The sequence below is a fragment of the Argiope bruennichi genome, chromosome 11 (assembly GCF_947563725.1).
Source record: "Argiope bruennichi chromosome 11, qqArgBrue1.1, whole genome shotgun sequence".
Lineage (NCBI taxonomy): Eukaryota > Metazoa > Arthropoda > Arachnida > Araneae > Araneidae > Argiope > Argiope bruennichi.
In genome coordinates, this window is record NC_079161.1 from 63108049 (window position 1) to 63122495 (window position 14447).

A 14447-nucleotide genomic window follows, 5' to 3' on the forward strand; every position below is an offset into this window, starting at 1 on the left:
AAAAATTCAGCCAAAATATATATATATCATATTTAACCGATGTCATTTCTTTGAATTTTGATCTTGTTATTTGCTTTCGTCCCTGTATTTGAAATTTAAAAACAAAACGAAAAAAAAAAAAAGTGATAATTAAAAATCTATATAAAAACGATACAAGCTAAAAGTTTTTACGAAAGAATATTTTATGTTCTATTTCTAACTAAACTAGATTTCAACTCAGTTGAAATTAAAAACGAGACCAGTGCACTCTATCTTGCTGATTAGAAACTACAAAATAATATTGCATTATTCTATTGCCTTGAAAAACGTAAATATAGGAAACAATATCAGAAAACAACTGAATCTGATAGATTAGTGTTGTGGGAAATTAAGACGGAGTAAGGGAAAGTGATTTGAATTTCCTTACTGTCAAACCGCTATTAATTAATTTGTTTGATTGAATAATTCTTTAAGATTTAAATGATTTTAAAGAAAAATGGATGATGACAGTGTATTAACTACTTTAAAAATCCTTATTATCGGAGAAAGTGATGTGGGAAAGTCAAGGTAATGAAGTTTCGAAATAATTTTGAAACAATTGTTGCATGTGCGTAGGATGTGTTGTAATATGTGTCAATGAAAAATGTTATTCACTTTAATGATGCAGTAATGCACAATTGCATGATGCATTAAAAGTGTGAATTATTATTTTTCTCTCTTTTTTGCAGTTTACTTCTAAGATTTACTGATGATGTTTTTGATCCAGGTTTAGCAGCAACTATTGGTAAGATGAGTAATCGTGTTTGCTTAAATTCTTATGATATATTTGCGATTTCGTTTTAGCTCAAAGTTTGTTTATATCTAATTATTTACTTTTCTTGGATAGGTGTGGATTTCAAAGTTAAAACTGTTTCTGTTGATGGAAATAAAGCAAAACTTGCTATTTGGGTAAATAATGCTTATTCGTTTTCATTAATAACTTTTAAAATGTTTACTTCTATTGCATATTGTTTCATCATTATGAAGTAATTTCTTTATATGCCACATAGTATCCTTGTATATGGGTCATAATAGTTAAACATTTCTATCTTTGAACAAAGGCTCACTTCAAAAAAGATTATATAATGAAAAGGCATTTTTATTGATTTATAAGCATTTTATTATGTTATTTGATTTGTTGCAGTTTTTAAAGTCTATGGAAAAATTTGAGTGGCATAATAAATATATATATGAAAATAATGCAATTTGGGGAGATATGTGTAGTTTCCCCATTAGAATTGAATCATTGATTTAATTATTTTGAATAAGAAAAATTGCTCAAAATGTTCAACAATATTGTTTCAATATCTTCATGGCATTGACTGTCATATATATTATTATTCAAAATTGTGGAGATATTTTAAGTTAACATTTTTTTAATGATGTTGGCATCAGCATTGAAAATAAGGTAATGTGAGAGCAGAATATATAAACAAAATCATATATCTTACAATATTGAAAAGGCTTAAGTATTGTTCCTATATTTTATTGAAAGTAATTTTAAATATCTTAACATACTTCTTGATTCACTTTTGAAAACATTATACAGTATATTTCTTTACAGAAAATTTTTAATTCTGCTCTTAAATACATTTAAAGTTTATTTTTTAAAATTTAAATACTCACAAGTTTTTTTAATTACTTCTTTCATGTATATTAATTTCTAAACATATGCATATTATTTTATATTTTCTTTATTACCATACCCACAGCTTGTAGTGTTCAAAATAATATGGTATAGATCTTCCATACTTAAATACCTTCAAAATCCATTACTTCTTGTGATCAATTTAGAAAGCTGGACAGAAAAGTCTAGGGCTAGTGATAAAGTTAAAAAAAAAAAAAAAAAATCTGTAGACTGTTATTTTCCTTGAACCAATTCTTTCCTTCTATCCTCAGTACTGGTGTTTTCTCTTTTTAGTGAGAAATGGCTGTGATCAGAGAACTCTGCTTATATAATGATAAATAACCATCATATATTGAGAATAAAAGGAAAATCCAACTCGGATTTAATCCACAGGCTGCTGTATGTGCCCTGTTGAAAATTTACCATTTCATTGCTGAAATGTTGGAATAGTACTGAATCTGTAGTCTGGGAAACTGACTATTTTACATGTTAACAAAAGCAGTTTTGGAGAAATTAGGATGTGGAATATGTATTAATTCATCACTAAAATGTAGAAGTGATGCTGACTTTATAATCCTAAAGAATGATAGTTGTTCATATAAATAAAAGTAATGTAGGAAGAATGGGGACATGGAATATACATTGAACAAGCGATTTCTCAAAAGGTGTATGCGTGAGTGGACAGCAGGCCAAAAATTTTAATTTCATCTCAATAGTGTGTTAAATCTTTATATGAATATTATTTATAAGGATAATTAATTCATTGATTATTTTAGAAAAAATGTTAGTCTCAATAACTTTCTTTAATAAAGCAGAAAAAATTATATATATATCTATATATGTACAGAGACAATGTACAGACTATCTATGATGTACTGAATTGAAATATATAATATTTCAATTCTGTACATTGAGCCACTTTTTTTTTTTTTTTTTTAAATAAGAACCAATGAATAGTATGCATTTTGTCGTGTGATCTGTTCCCCCCTCACCTAATATCCTTGTATTTCTTCAGAGTTGTATTATTTTCAAGTCATTTTTGTTATACTAATAATCCAGGTACAATGATCACTTTAATCAAGAAGCTTTTAAAAACTTAATTAATGTTTACATAATTTTAAAGTTAAATATTAATTTTTTTATTTAAATTTTTATTAGTAAAAATTTAATTAATTAATTAAATTTTATTAGTAAGTAAATTTTTATTTAAAGCTTACACAAGAAGGCTATTCTATTTATACGTGTTTTTATAAAAAAAAAAAATGGCATTATCACTGAAATTATCTTATGAATATTAGGACAGTTCAAGTGAAAAATTATATGGATCACTGTTTTTCTGAAGTAGATATGAAATGTTAAATTATATAGGATTCTAACAATTTGATAGGCAGGTGATCGAAAGCAGTTAGCACTTTGTATCTTTGTCAGGTGTAAAAACTTCAGGTACAATGAATGATGCATTCATAACAATGAATGATATTCATTGATTTAATAAAGAGCACACTGAATAGCTTTCATTTGTGCAGTTTATGCTTAGGGTCTCTAATAATAAAAGTAAAAGTGTACATTACTGTTTAATACCTGACACCATATAACTTTAAGCTATCTAATTCAATTCAAATATATTTTTAAAAATGGTTCTTTTCTTTTCTTTAAAAATCAAATAACATTTTCTTATTTTTCTGCAGTATCTTCTGAAAATATTATCCCTTAAATATTATTTTTCCATGCCCTCTTAAAGTTCAATAATTTTCATAATGACAAAACTTAATTGGCATTCATATTTTTTCTGAATTTTAGAAATTTTTTTAAAAAAGTATTTTTTTGTTCTATTTATCATTTTTCAAATAATACTTTTATTTTTCTAATGAAATTTTGGTCATTTTCGTTGTTTTCACAAATATTTGACCATTTTTCTTCCGTTATTGAATGTTAAAGAATGGAAATTCTGTTTATCATTTCAAATGATTTTGCAATGTTAAAATGCATTTATTGAGCAAATTTATATAAGTTTTTATTTATTTATTTTTATTTTTTATTTATTTATTTATTTTGTTAGAGTAAACTGCACATATTGCTTAAAGAATAAAGAAATGAAGGGACAATACTGTATCAAATAACGTGCAGTTAGATTATGTATGATAATTGTGTATTTCGTGCAGATATGCCATCAATGACGTGCTTGATTTTTTTTAGGGAGTTTCATGTATATATATAATAAAGATGAATTTTGGGTTAGTACTTTGCAGGCCAAACCATTTGACCTAGAGTCTTTAAATATGGCCCAGATATAATTTGGAGGCTGAAAATTTAAATCGTAGAATTTTTTTAAATTTTTAAAAATTAATAAAAAAAACTAGTTAAATGGTTTTCTTCCCCTCTCTATAAATACTGAAAATATTTCTACACAAAAATGATCTTTCATTATATTAAAGTAAGAAAAGAAAAAAGATCTTTTCAATGTGGCCTTTAATTTGCTGTTAAATTCTTTTGTCTAGATTTCATTAAACTTTAAGCATATTTTTATTTTATAACAATATTTTCATTGTTGTGAAGGAATCCTAAATGGTTTCCATTGTTTCATCAGATGTTTGATGGTTTGATTTTCTTGCATCTTTGAAAGCTAAAGAAGGATCCTGTTTAATATCTATGTTGTTTACAAAATGAATAAAAAGTTGAAGTTATGATACTGCTTCATAAATTTAGGAATGAATCGGTCATATTATTGGGTAAAAGTGTAGTTTAGTGTGCCTCTTGCTGCACCAAGGATGCCAAGTCGCCAATAAAGATGGCGGATAAAATAAACAAATACATCTGCAAAACATTTATGGTTACCATTTTCTGCATTAAAATTATGATCTTTACTGATAAATATTGCTTTATCTGAGATTTTTTATTTTTTTAACCTTTAGAATCTCTAACGATGCTTATCTTAACAATTTTGAAATAAAGTTTTTCAAACCGGTTGTGCCAGTCTGTTGTGTAGAGAGTAGAATTTAGAGCATGTGATGCCTTCGGCATCTGAAAAAGGCACCGGGCAGAATTATTTAATTTTTAAAAAAAACATCCTATGGCTTTGCTAGCAGCGGGAGTGGGATCTTAGTAGCTTCACTAGCTCATTGAACATATGGACTGTGTTAATAACAGGGACAGTACATAGTCGAAAGGATGAAGAAAGAAGCAACCTTCATACAAAATTTCAAACAGGCATCCTTTTCCCAACTTCATCAACCCGTAATATATATATATTCCACTCGCCCTTTATTCATTCTTTTGGTTCAAAATATTTCTTGCCATTCCATTCACCACATATCCGTTCGTGAATAATTAGCGACACAACGAATTATCAAGGAAGCCATCAGATCAGAAAAAGAATTACGAATAGTGTAAGGAATTCCACTGCAGATGATTTCTTAAATTATTATGCATACCAACAATTAAGTATTTCAAAAGAATAAATATTTTCTCATCGTATTCACATTAAAAATAGCATTACAGTGTCTTATTAGCAATAAAAAAAACTTTTAATTATTATACAAAACTAAATTAAAATCTTTAATTGATAATTTTTATTTTTATTTTATTATGCACAACTTAACCACTATGAAAAATAGTAAACAAAACAGCATTTGGGTTGCTATAAGACTGTTGCGTTGGGTTACCATATTGGCGACAATATCAGGGGCACACTAAACTACGCTTCAACCATATTATTGTTATGATGTTGTGGAATTGGTCTCCAATAGAAAGTTAATATGTACAATGAGTAGAAGATATATAGGAATATAAAAATAACACAGCTTTTAATCTGAGAATTTGATGGAATCATGGACATGAAGTATTTTCTAAATGATTTAACTGAATAACGAACTGATAAATATGACCTATATTTCCAGCGAAGTAATTAGTCATCAAAAGTAACTATTGCATAATAAGAGAACAAATGCAAATTTACTGAAATAGCTTGATTTTAATGCTTATCACAATTTAAAACTAAAGAATGATGTATTTAATTGAATTTAAACATGACTATTATTTCATGGAAAAGTTATTCACCAAAGCCATTTTTTTAGTAATAAGCATGATAATATGTTCTGTTATAACTTGATTTTTATAACCATATTTTTGTTTTGCCTACCTGATTTTTCTTTGTCTTACCTGAATGTCATTATGTATGAAAAATGTATTTCATTTACTACTTTTTTTTATATGTTTTTGATGCAAAAATATTATATAAATATTTTAGTCTAAAGGGGATAAAAAAGTTTACAAATAAATTCAAACTAGTGCCGAAGTATATATTTTGCCATAGATTTTTATATTGATTTCTTAAAATTAATATTTGATGTCAATGCTTAGTGAATGGTATTCTCATTTTAGCAACGTTGTCTTGCTGCAAATAAAAGGTTGGAGTTTGGTTGGTGTTATTTCCCTTTATTAAATTCAATTTGCCTATTTGATCATTCATTTATCTTATGTCCAACACTTATGATTAAATAAACTTTCTTTATCCCATCCTCTATTTTGTGAAACAAATATAAAGAATTACTGTTTTTGCTTTAAAATTAGAATTTTAAAAAATTTGACCAGAAATATTAGAATTTAAAAATACTATTGGAAGGAGTAAAGAATTTTCATTAATTAGATTTTTTTAAATTTCACTTCAGAAAAAATGATTGAAGTTATTTTTTGTGTTTATTCATTCCAGCATTTGCATTTTTTTTTTTTTTTTCAATATTTTTACTGTTACTTATGATTTTTACTTTTCAAATTAGCTCATTAAATTATGAATTAATCAATAGTTTTTTAAATTTCATTTTATGTTAGTTGAGCAGTTGTAGAGATATTTGCTCATACTAGGAATATTTTTATGTCTTATATTCTTTGTAGAACATTTTGTTAATTTATTAGACAGCTGTGATCATCAATTACAGTAACATATTAAAAATGCTACGCAGAATAACTTCAAAAATGTTATCAAACTGCAGTTACCTTTGAACTTAATGTCATTGAAGTATATCTGATCAAATTTTTTGCTAATTTAGTTTTTATAATTTTTTCCTTGTAATTTAAAGGATACAGCTGGTTCTGAAAGATTCCGAACATTAACTCCAAGTTATTACCGAGGGGCTCAGGGAGCCATTTTAGGTATGTAATTCTCTGTCCCTGTTTTGTTGATGTATATGATTGCAATGATTTTTGCTTACGAGATACCACTGGGTAAAATGTTAATGTGTTAAAAACTAGATTTAAAGCTTTTTAAAGTTAGATATAATAAAAGAAAGTGTAAAAAGAATACTTATTAAATAGCAGTTAATCTTGCTATATCACTCATTAAACACAGCAATAACTTTGAAAGAAATCATATAATAGCATGTGTGATAACTATTAATCCCATGTGTATACCATTAATTTGCCATAAAATATTTTTAATGAGGATATTGTATTTTAAAAGGATAAATATTCCAAAAATTTTATCTTTCTTAATTTGAAGTAAAATTGTTCCTTCAGCTAAAATAAATAATTTATGTGCTGTTTTAGTATATGTATAAGGCATTTGACTTTGAAATCAGTATAACTTAGTACAAAAAATAGGAACAGGAATTTCCATGACATATGATTCTAAAATACTATTTTCTACATGAATTCATTAGATGACTCTTAAAAATTATATATATAATGTCATTCTCAATGAAATTTAAAACTTTATGGCTGCTCACAACGATTTAATAATTAAAAAGATTTAATTTCCCCTTTCTTCCCCACAAAAATATAATTATTTAGAGATTAATAAAATATGTATATAATTTTTTGAGCTTTTCTCATATATATATGATTTCCTTTTCAATGACTTTTTGAGTTTGTTTTCCAAATCATAATTTATAATGCTCGATATGCTTTATCTTAGTTTCGTAGCACTTTTTATCCCAAGTGCTTTTGAAGTTTTTTTTTTTTTTATCATAATCTATGTAATATGGTGCTCCTTTACAATTTTTATTATATTTTATTTTTATGCATGTGCTTTTCTGTCTCACATTTGAACAGAAATGAATGGTCTCATCTTTTTTTTTTTAATCAAATTTTATCACTTGTGAGATTATTTGATAATCTTTTATGTTATTATTTTGCAATATTTTAATATCAAGCACTTTTTACATAAATTTATTCATTTAATTGTTCAATTATATTGATATTTTATTTCTCAATGTTTATATTTTATACATTTTTTATTTTATGAACCCAAGCCTTTTTTGTTTCTTATCTGTATTGTGTCTGCTATTTGTATTATGTAACTTTTAAACAAGTTTCAAATCTTGCACAAATGTTATATAAAAATTTTAATTTTTTGGAGAATTTTTTTTTTTTTAGTGTATGATGTAACAAATCGTCAAAGCTTTATGAAATTAGACCAATGGCTGTATGAACTGGAAACCTATTCCACAAGAACAAACATTGTAAAAATGCTTGTTGGAAATAAAATTGATAAGGTATTGTACTTCTTTTCTATTATTTAAAATTGTATTACTTCCCCATACAATTTAAGATATTTTTAAACTGTTTTTTTTTAATGTTTCTAAGTGAATAACATGTTTATATATAATATTCTTAATATAAATTCTGTTAATCTAAATATTTTCAATTCTTTCAAAGCAAATCCATAAATCATTCAAAATTAATTTTAAAAAGAGTTGATTGTTCTTTATTATAGATATATTTTATCAGCTTTATTGTTCATATATTTTGATTAATAATTCAACAAATATTGTGTTCAGTCATATTACAGAACTATACATAACCAGAAAATGTTCTTTTCCGAATCAAAAAATAGCTGAAATGACTTAGATAATATAGATCTTAGTTAGTATAATGTATTAAAATATCTCAATTTGTTGGCTTTATATACACATTTTTTTAAAAACCATTATTGTTATTCTATTACAACTTTGTTGAATTCAATGTGCTTAATCAAGTTTATTATGTAAATACTTGTATTATTTTAAATAATAATCATTCTATGGAATATATTAGTTTAACATATCTTTTATTATTTTTCTTAAATTGTAATTAATATTTTTAAAATTATTTTTATCATTTTTTTTTTTTTTTTTTTTCCCCATTTCTGTGTGTATTTTAAACGCAAATTATCTAAGAATATTAAATTCCTGTTTGTATTAACAATATCCTTTTGAAAATGTTCCTTTGCATTACATACTTCCTTCTTTGATTATTTGCTTTTCTGTTGATTAATTAATTAATTTATTTTCCTCTGTAATTCAGGAAAACCGTGCTGTAAGTCGAGAAGAAGGAATGAAATATGCCCGAAAACACTCCATGTTATTCATTGAAGCCAGTGCAAAAACATGTGATGGTGTACAATGTGCATTTGAGGAACTGGTTGAAAAGGTTTGTGCATTTATATGTTTTTGAAAAATGAATATTATCAGAGATTTTTTTCATTCTTTTAAATGTTTTTTCCCCCATCTTCATTGAATGCAAAAGTAAAATTTAGAATTATCGCTTCAGTTTAGTTTCTATAATTTTTGGCCTTTCAAAAGCATACCTGATATGTTTTTTCCTTTCTTTATTAGTAAAATGTATATTGATTAAGAAGTATTTTATAAAAATACTTATTTTGAGTCAAACTTTGATTGATTACATGGGTTTATTAAGTCATAATCTAGGTCTATTTCATTTGTTCGAACTATTTTGGAAAATAGTGAGTTTTATTTAAACTTGTATTGTAGTTTCTTCTTCTTTTTTTTTTTTTAATATTTTTGCTAAGCTATTATTAAAATGAAATTAACAAGCAAGGAAAATATCTGTATTCTACATAATTCTAGCCATTTACATATAAAAGAGTATCAGTGAAATAATTATGAATGTAATCTAAAAATGAGAATTTTATTTTATAGTTCTTTTTTAATAACCCATTATTTCCAAATTTTTAACTGTATATGAGTATTACCATGATTTGAATGTAACATAATACGAGTTCTGTTCTGATTGTTGGTTGTAAATTTTTAGCTAAAAAGTTATTTATTGTCTTGTAAATTTGTTGCTGTGCTTAACATGAATAATCTGTGATTAGTACATTCCCAACATGCAGTTTCCTCAATACATTTATATATTTCATGGAAAATTAAATTATTAGTGTATAAAAACTATTTCATGCTTCCTATTTTTCTTGATAAATGTTCTTGTTGCATGATAAAGTTTTCTGTGAGTTATCAATTTTAATAGTTTACACAAAATTATTTTCTGTTTTTTACAGAAGATTTGATTTAAAAAAATAAGCTTATAATTAGTTTAGTGAAGTGTAAGGCTTATAATTAGTTTATGTAAAAAGACAAATCATAAGTTGTTGATTTTCACAGTTGTATTCTTCAATGTTAGTACAATTTCAGTACAGTAGATCTTGTTATTGAGCTAGTGAACAAAATAATTCTCCATTATAAAATGAATCATTTCTATAAAAGTTGAGCTTAGATTTTATATTAATGTTTATATATGCATATGATGTACGGAATAAAAAATATTATATATTTTTTTGCAATTAAACTGTATTTATAAAATTTATCTTAAAATAATTACTTTATATATATATAACTAGGTTTCCTTTTTTTTCTAATACGTTTTTAAATCACTTACTACAGTATATGATGAATCCTAATAAAATACTAGCCTAGTCCAAAAATGTGAATAAAAGTTTGTGCTCATATAAAAAGGTTTTTTTTAATGGTATGATGAAATTAATTGGTAAGATAAATTAAATTAATAATTTGGCTTTTGTATTATCTGGGTTGCATTTCCACTATATTAGATCAGATGATTAGGGACCTTATATATAATTTACTAATCAAGAATTATTAGTTATATTAACTGAGTTTCTTATAGTGATTTAATTTCAAAACTTTATGAAGTTTCTTTCCCTTTAATTGATATTGAGTTTAGTTGTTTTCTCATAAAATGTAATGTTTTTGTTATCATAGTAAAAGTATTAAAGCTTATAGTTGATAGTTTACTTATAGTTTTGTGCAGTTTATTTTTGCTATTTATGCACCAGATATTACTTTAGTTGAAGAGAAAACAAATCTGTTTATGGAATGAATTTATTGTTTTTTAAGCTACAATTAATATTAATTTTTCTCAAATGAACAAAAATATATATTTAAAATTCATCACTACTCAAATAATGATTAGAGTTATCATCATAATCACTCTTTTAAGCAAGTACATGAAAGAGTAGCTACCATGAAATGTTAATAGTGATATGACCAATAATTTCAAACAAAAATTACAGTTTGACATAAATAATAGCATATTAGGATAACCTGTATTATCCAGATAGATAGGAGGATAAACAAATAATAACATCCTGATTATAAGTTCTTGTCATTTACAACACTTTTTGTTTGTACTGTCAGATTTCCTATTTTTACCTTCAATTAAAATCCTCAAGGTAAATTTATGTTTCTAACCATATTAAACTGCATTTTTAACTGACCTGGCATTTCAAGCAGAGAGATGGCAAACATCTAGAAATATTACACAAGAGAGCCGTCCATAGAAAGGAATGTAAATTTGGATAATCTTTAAGAACTTGAAAGCAAATAGATTAAAGAATTGGAGATTCAAACAGAAATCCATTTTGATACCATATTTTCGTAGAGAGCAGTAATTTTATTTTTTACATGAAACAGATGTCTGTTGATATTGTAAATTCAACACTATTATCAAAATTGAAATGTTTTGTGCAGAAAATGAATATATTACCAAATATTTTAATTACATTTCTCCTAGCCAGAGATAAATAGAATTAGAAAGTGGGTGCAATTTGATATATTTCCTCAAAAACATGGATTTCAGCAATTTTGAAATCAAATTTTATCTTTCTTGTAATCGATTAATTTTCTTTCATGCAGTGATTCTGAAATATTTTAAGCACCTTGTTTTAATTTTTTTCATTTTATTGTTCAATCAATGATACTTATTTTGCTTCTTGGTGTTTATGTTTAGTACAGTTCATTATTATCAAATTTTTTTTGTTTCAAACTTGTGCCATATCTGGATTGAATATTTACATGAAATTATTAGTAGGAATAAGAGCAAAACACTATATAATATTAATAATATTCATTTGTGAAATCTAGACAACTTTTTTTCTGGACAATTTCTGTAATTACTTTCCATTATTTATACTACTACTCCACTGGTCCCTTGAAAAATGTGAAATTGGAATATTATATGGATAAAATTCTTAGCTCTTATATGAATTTATCATATTTTTTTTAATTGCTATACTTACCATTAAAATTTAATGTTAAGTTATGAAACTCATTCTTTGTTAAAATTATTTTAATGATGTAATTATTTCTCTATTGCACGGTTAATGATGATTCTTGTCTTTTTGTAGATTTTGCAAACACCTGGTCTCTGGGAATCAGAAAATCCTCAAGGTTTCTCTCTTACAGATTTAAGTAATAAAACTGAAGGCACATGCTCAGGATATTGCACTCTGATATGATTGAGATAAACATTCTCAATATCAACACGTGACAATTTGTTTGTGATGTATGAAAAGTTGACTGAAACTTTTTATCATCTAGAGCTATTATCAGTCATAATTTAAGGCCTTTCCTGCTTCTGTAAATTTGTTTGTGTGCAACTATTTATCATTCTTTTTTAAAATAATTATTAATATGTTGTATCTTTTAATAAATAATCAATGTGATGTGAATTGTCAGCTCTAATGACTGTAATGTTCACATTTTTTTATTTCCAATTCCATGGAATTTAGATAGTTGTATTTAAATGGATATATTGACTTTCATAGAGTATATATAATTATGGTAGAAATTATCATTTTACCTCTTTTATATATCATAATTTTTTTTCCTTGCACCTTTTTTGTTTTAAAAAGCAAAAGATATATGTTTGTAAAGCAAATCCCATTGCAAGTTTTCCAAGCTTTTGTGAAAGATGTTCATCATATAAGGATTTAAAAGAAACAAATTTGTAAAACAAAAGTTGTAAATAATAATAAAAATGTCTGTTTTTCTCAGAAAATATTTGGTTAATACAGTGCTTTAATAAATTTTCTAATTCAACATCATCTTTTAAGATTTTTTAATTTCTTGTATTTTTAATCACAAATAGATTGAAGTTTTTCTTTCATTACAAAATTAGTATCATAATATTAAAGATGAAGATTGCATATGTTACTTCATTAGGATCATTGTTATCTATTGATGGTTGAATTATGTTACCTACACATCCAGTTTGCTAATTTTTTTTTAATACCCTATATCTCCTTATCTTTTAAGTATATCTATTGATTTTTGAATTAGTTATTATTAATCATGTTTAAATTTCATTAGTTTTGTAAATTGACATACAAGCCTTATGATTGGATGGAATCAAATAATAAGATATCCACTACAACTTCATAAATTTTGAGTTCACTATTGTGAATTGCACAAAAATGTGTGTAATTTGCTATGCAAAACTGTATTAACTTCAACCCATCACACCACATATTATTTATAATGCAGTATTAGAATTTTTTTGTTGTGCAAATATCTATATCTTGAAATGCTTACATTTGAATTGATTTTCAAATTCATAATTTACTGCAAAGAAATTGGAAAATGCGAGGTGTTTTTGGTTAATCAAAGAAAGAATTTTAAATTTCCTAGGGATTTACAAAATAACAGCCTAGTTCTTTTTGAAATCGTTATCAATATGAAAAGTGAAGATATAAATTAAAAAAAAAAAAAAAAACTGCAGGGGTAGGAAACCTTATTTAGTTGCTACCTCAAAAACCATATACATCTGCATTTTCCAACCATGTTAAAGCAACATACAAAATTGTTTGATGCTTTATATATTTTTATCTTCTGTGATAATTTTATTCATTAAATTTTTTTAGTTATCTCCAGGTCTCGAACTTCTCATTTACCTTGGAACAAAATAAGGGAATGTTCTTTGAAACATTGTCTTATGTTTCAAAAAGAAGTGATAAAATAGTTCTATTCCTAAAAAAAAAAAATTTTTACCAGATAGATTGATCAGACATTGGAAATATGTTGTGCAAATGTTTTAAATTTGGTTTTCTTCCTGTATAGTTTATATAAAATTTACTATAATTAAATGAAGTGTTTATAAGCTAATAAAATCCACTTACATGATTATCTAATTATAATCTCAGCTTCTGCATGATTAGTTACTGTATTTTAACCCCTTGCCTGCCGAGGACGTATATATACGTCTCCCTAAGTCAATGTGTTAACTGCTCCTGGCGTGTATATACGTGGCACTGGGGACCGAATCTCGCAAGTTATCCTCGGCAGGTAAGGGGTTAAATCTCTTAACTTTTCATAATTCTTGATTAAATTATTCATAAGGTATTTCTTTAAAAAAAGGACGGAATCAAACATTTATTAGATGTTAAAAAATACTCGTAACTTGTGTTTTACAGTATTGTTTTTGGTTCTGAAAGAGCCAGCTGTGCCACTCTCATAATTGTTATTAGACAGAAAAGGTATAAAGTAAACTATCCTGCTTTTGTCAGTTACAAATAACATGTGAACACAGACATTTGCACATAATTACAATAAAAGTTGTTTATATTGTCTGAATATGGGCTAAAAGTTATTGCCAGTAGCTCATGTTTAATTTTAAAATAGTAAAAGATGGAATTTGATAACCAATTTTTATATCATTCCTGATGTGCTACTTTTTTAAAAAAAATTTACATTTATGTATTATCAATTACAACATAATATTTTCAGAATTATCAGCT

The 14447-nt window shown here is 25.5% G+C and overlaps 1 protein-coding gene across 1 annotated transcript; it reads left to right on the forward strand.

The window, feature by feature from the left end:
• Nucleotides 1-257: 257 nt before the first annotated feature.
• On the forward strand, nt 258-13579 carry LOC129957127 (ras-related protein Rab-18-like). Its single transcript, XM_056069287.1, has 7 exons — nt 258-546; nt 708-763; nt 866-927; nt 6721-6793; nt 8015-8133; nt 8924-9049; nt 12060-13579. The coding sequence occupies exons 1-7, from the start codon at nt 476-478 to the stop codon at nt 12168-12170; spliced, it is 618 nt and encodes a 205-aa protein (XP_055925262.1). The 5' UTR covers nt 258-475; the 3' UTR covers nt 12171-13579.
• Nucleotides 13580-14447: the final 868 nt, after the last annotated feature.

Bases quoted from the DNA above. Each gene is read 5' to 3' on its own strand.
- LOC129957127 (XM_056069287.1), top strand. From the start codon at position 476: ATGGATGATGACAGTGTATTAACTACTTTAAAAATCCTTATTATCGGA. The intron at 547-707 runs GTAATGAAGTTT...TCTTTTTTGCAG, and splicing joins AGTGATGTGGGAAAGTCAAG to TTTACTTCTAAGATTTACTG. The intron at 9,050-12,059 runs GTTTGTGCATTT...GTCTTTTTGTAG, and splicing joins TTGAGGAACTGGTTGAAAAG to ATTTTGCAAACACCTGGTCT.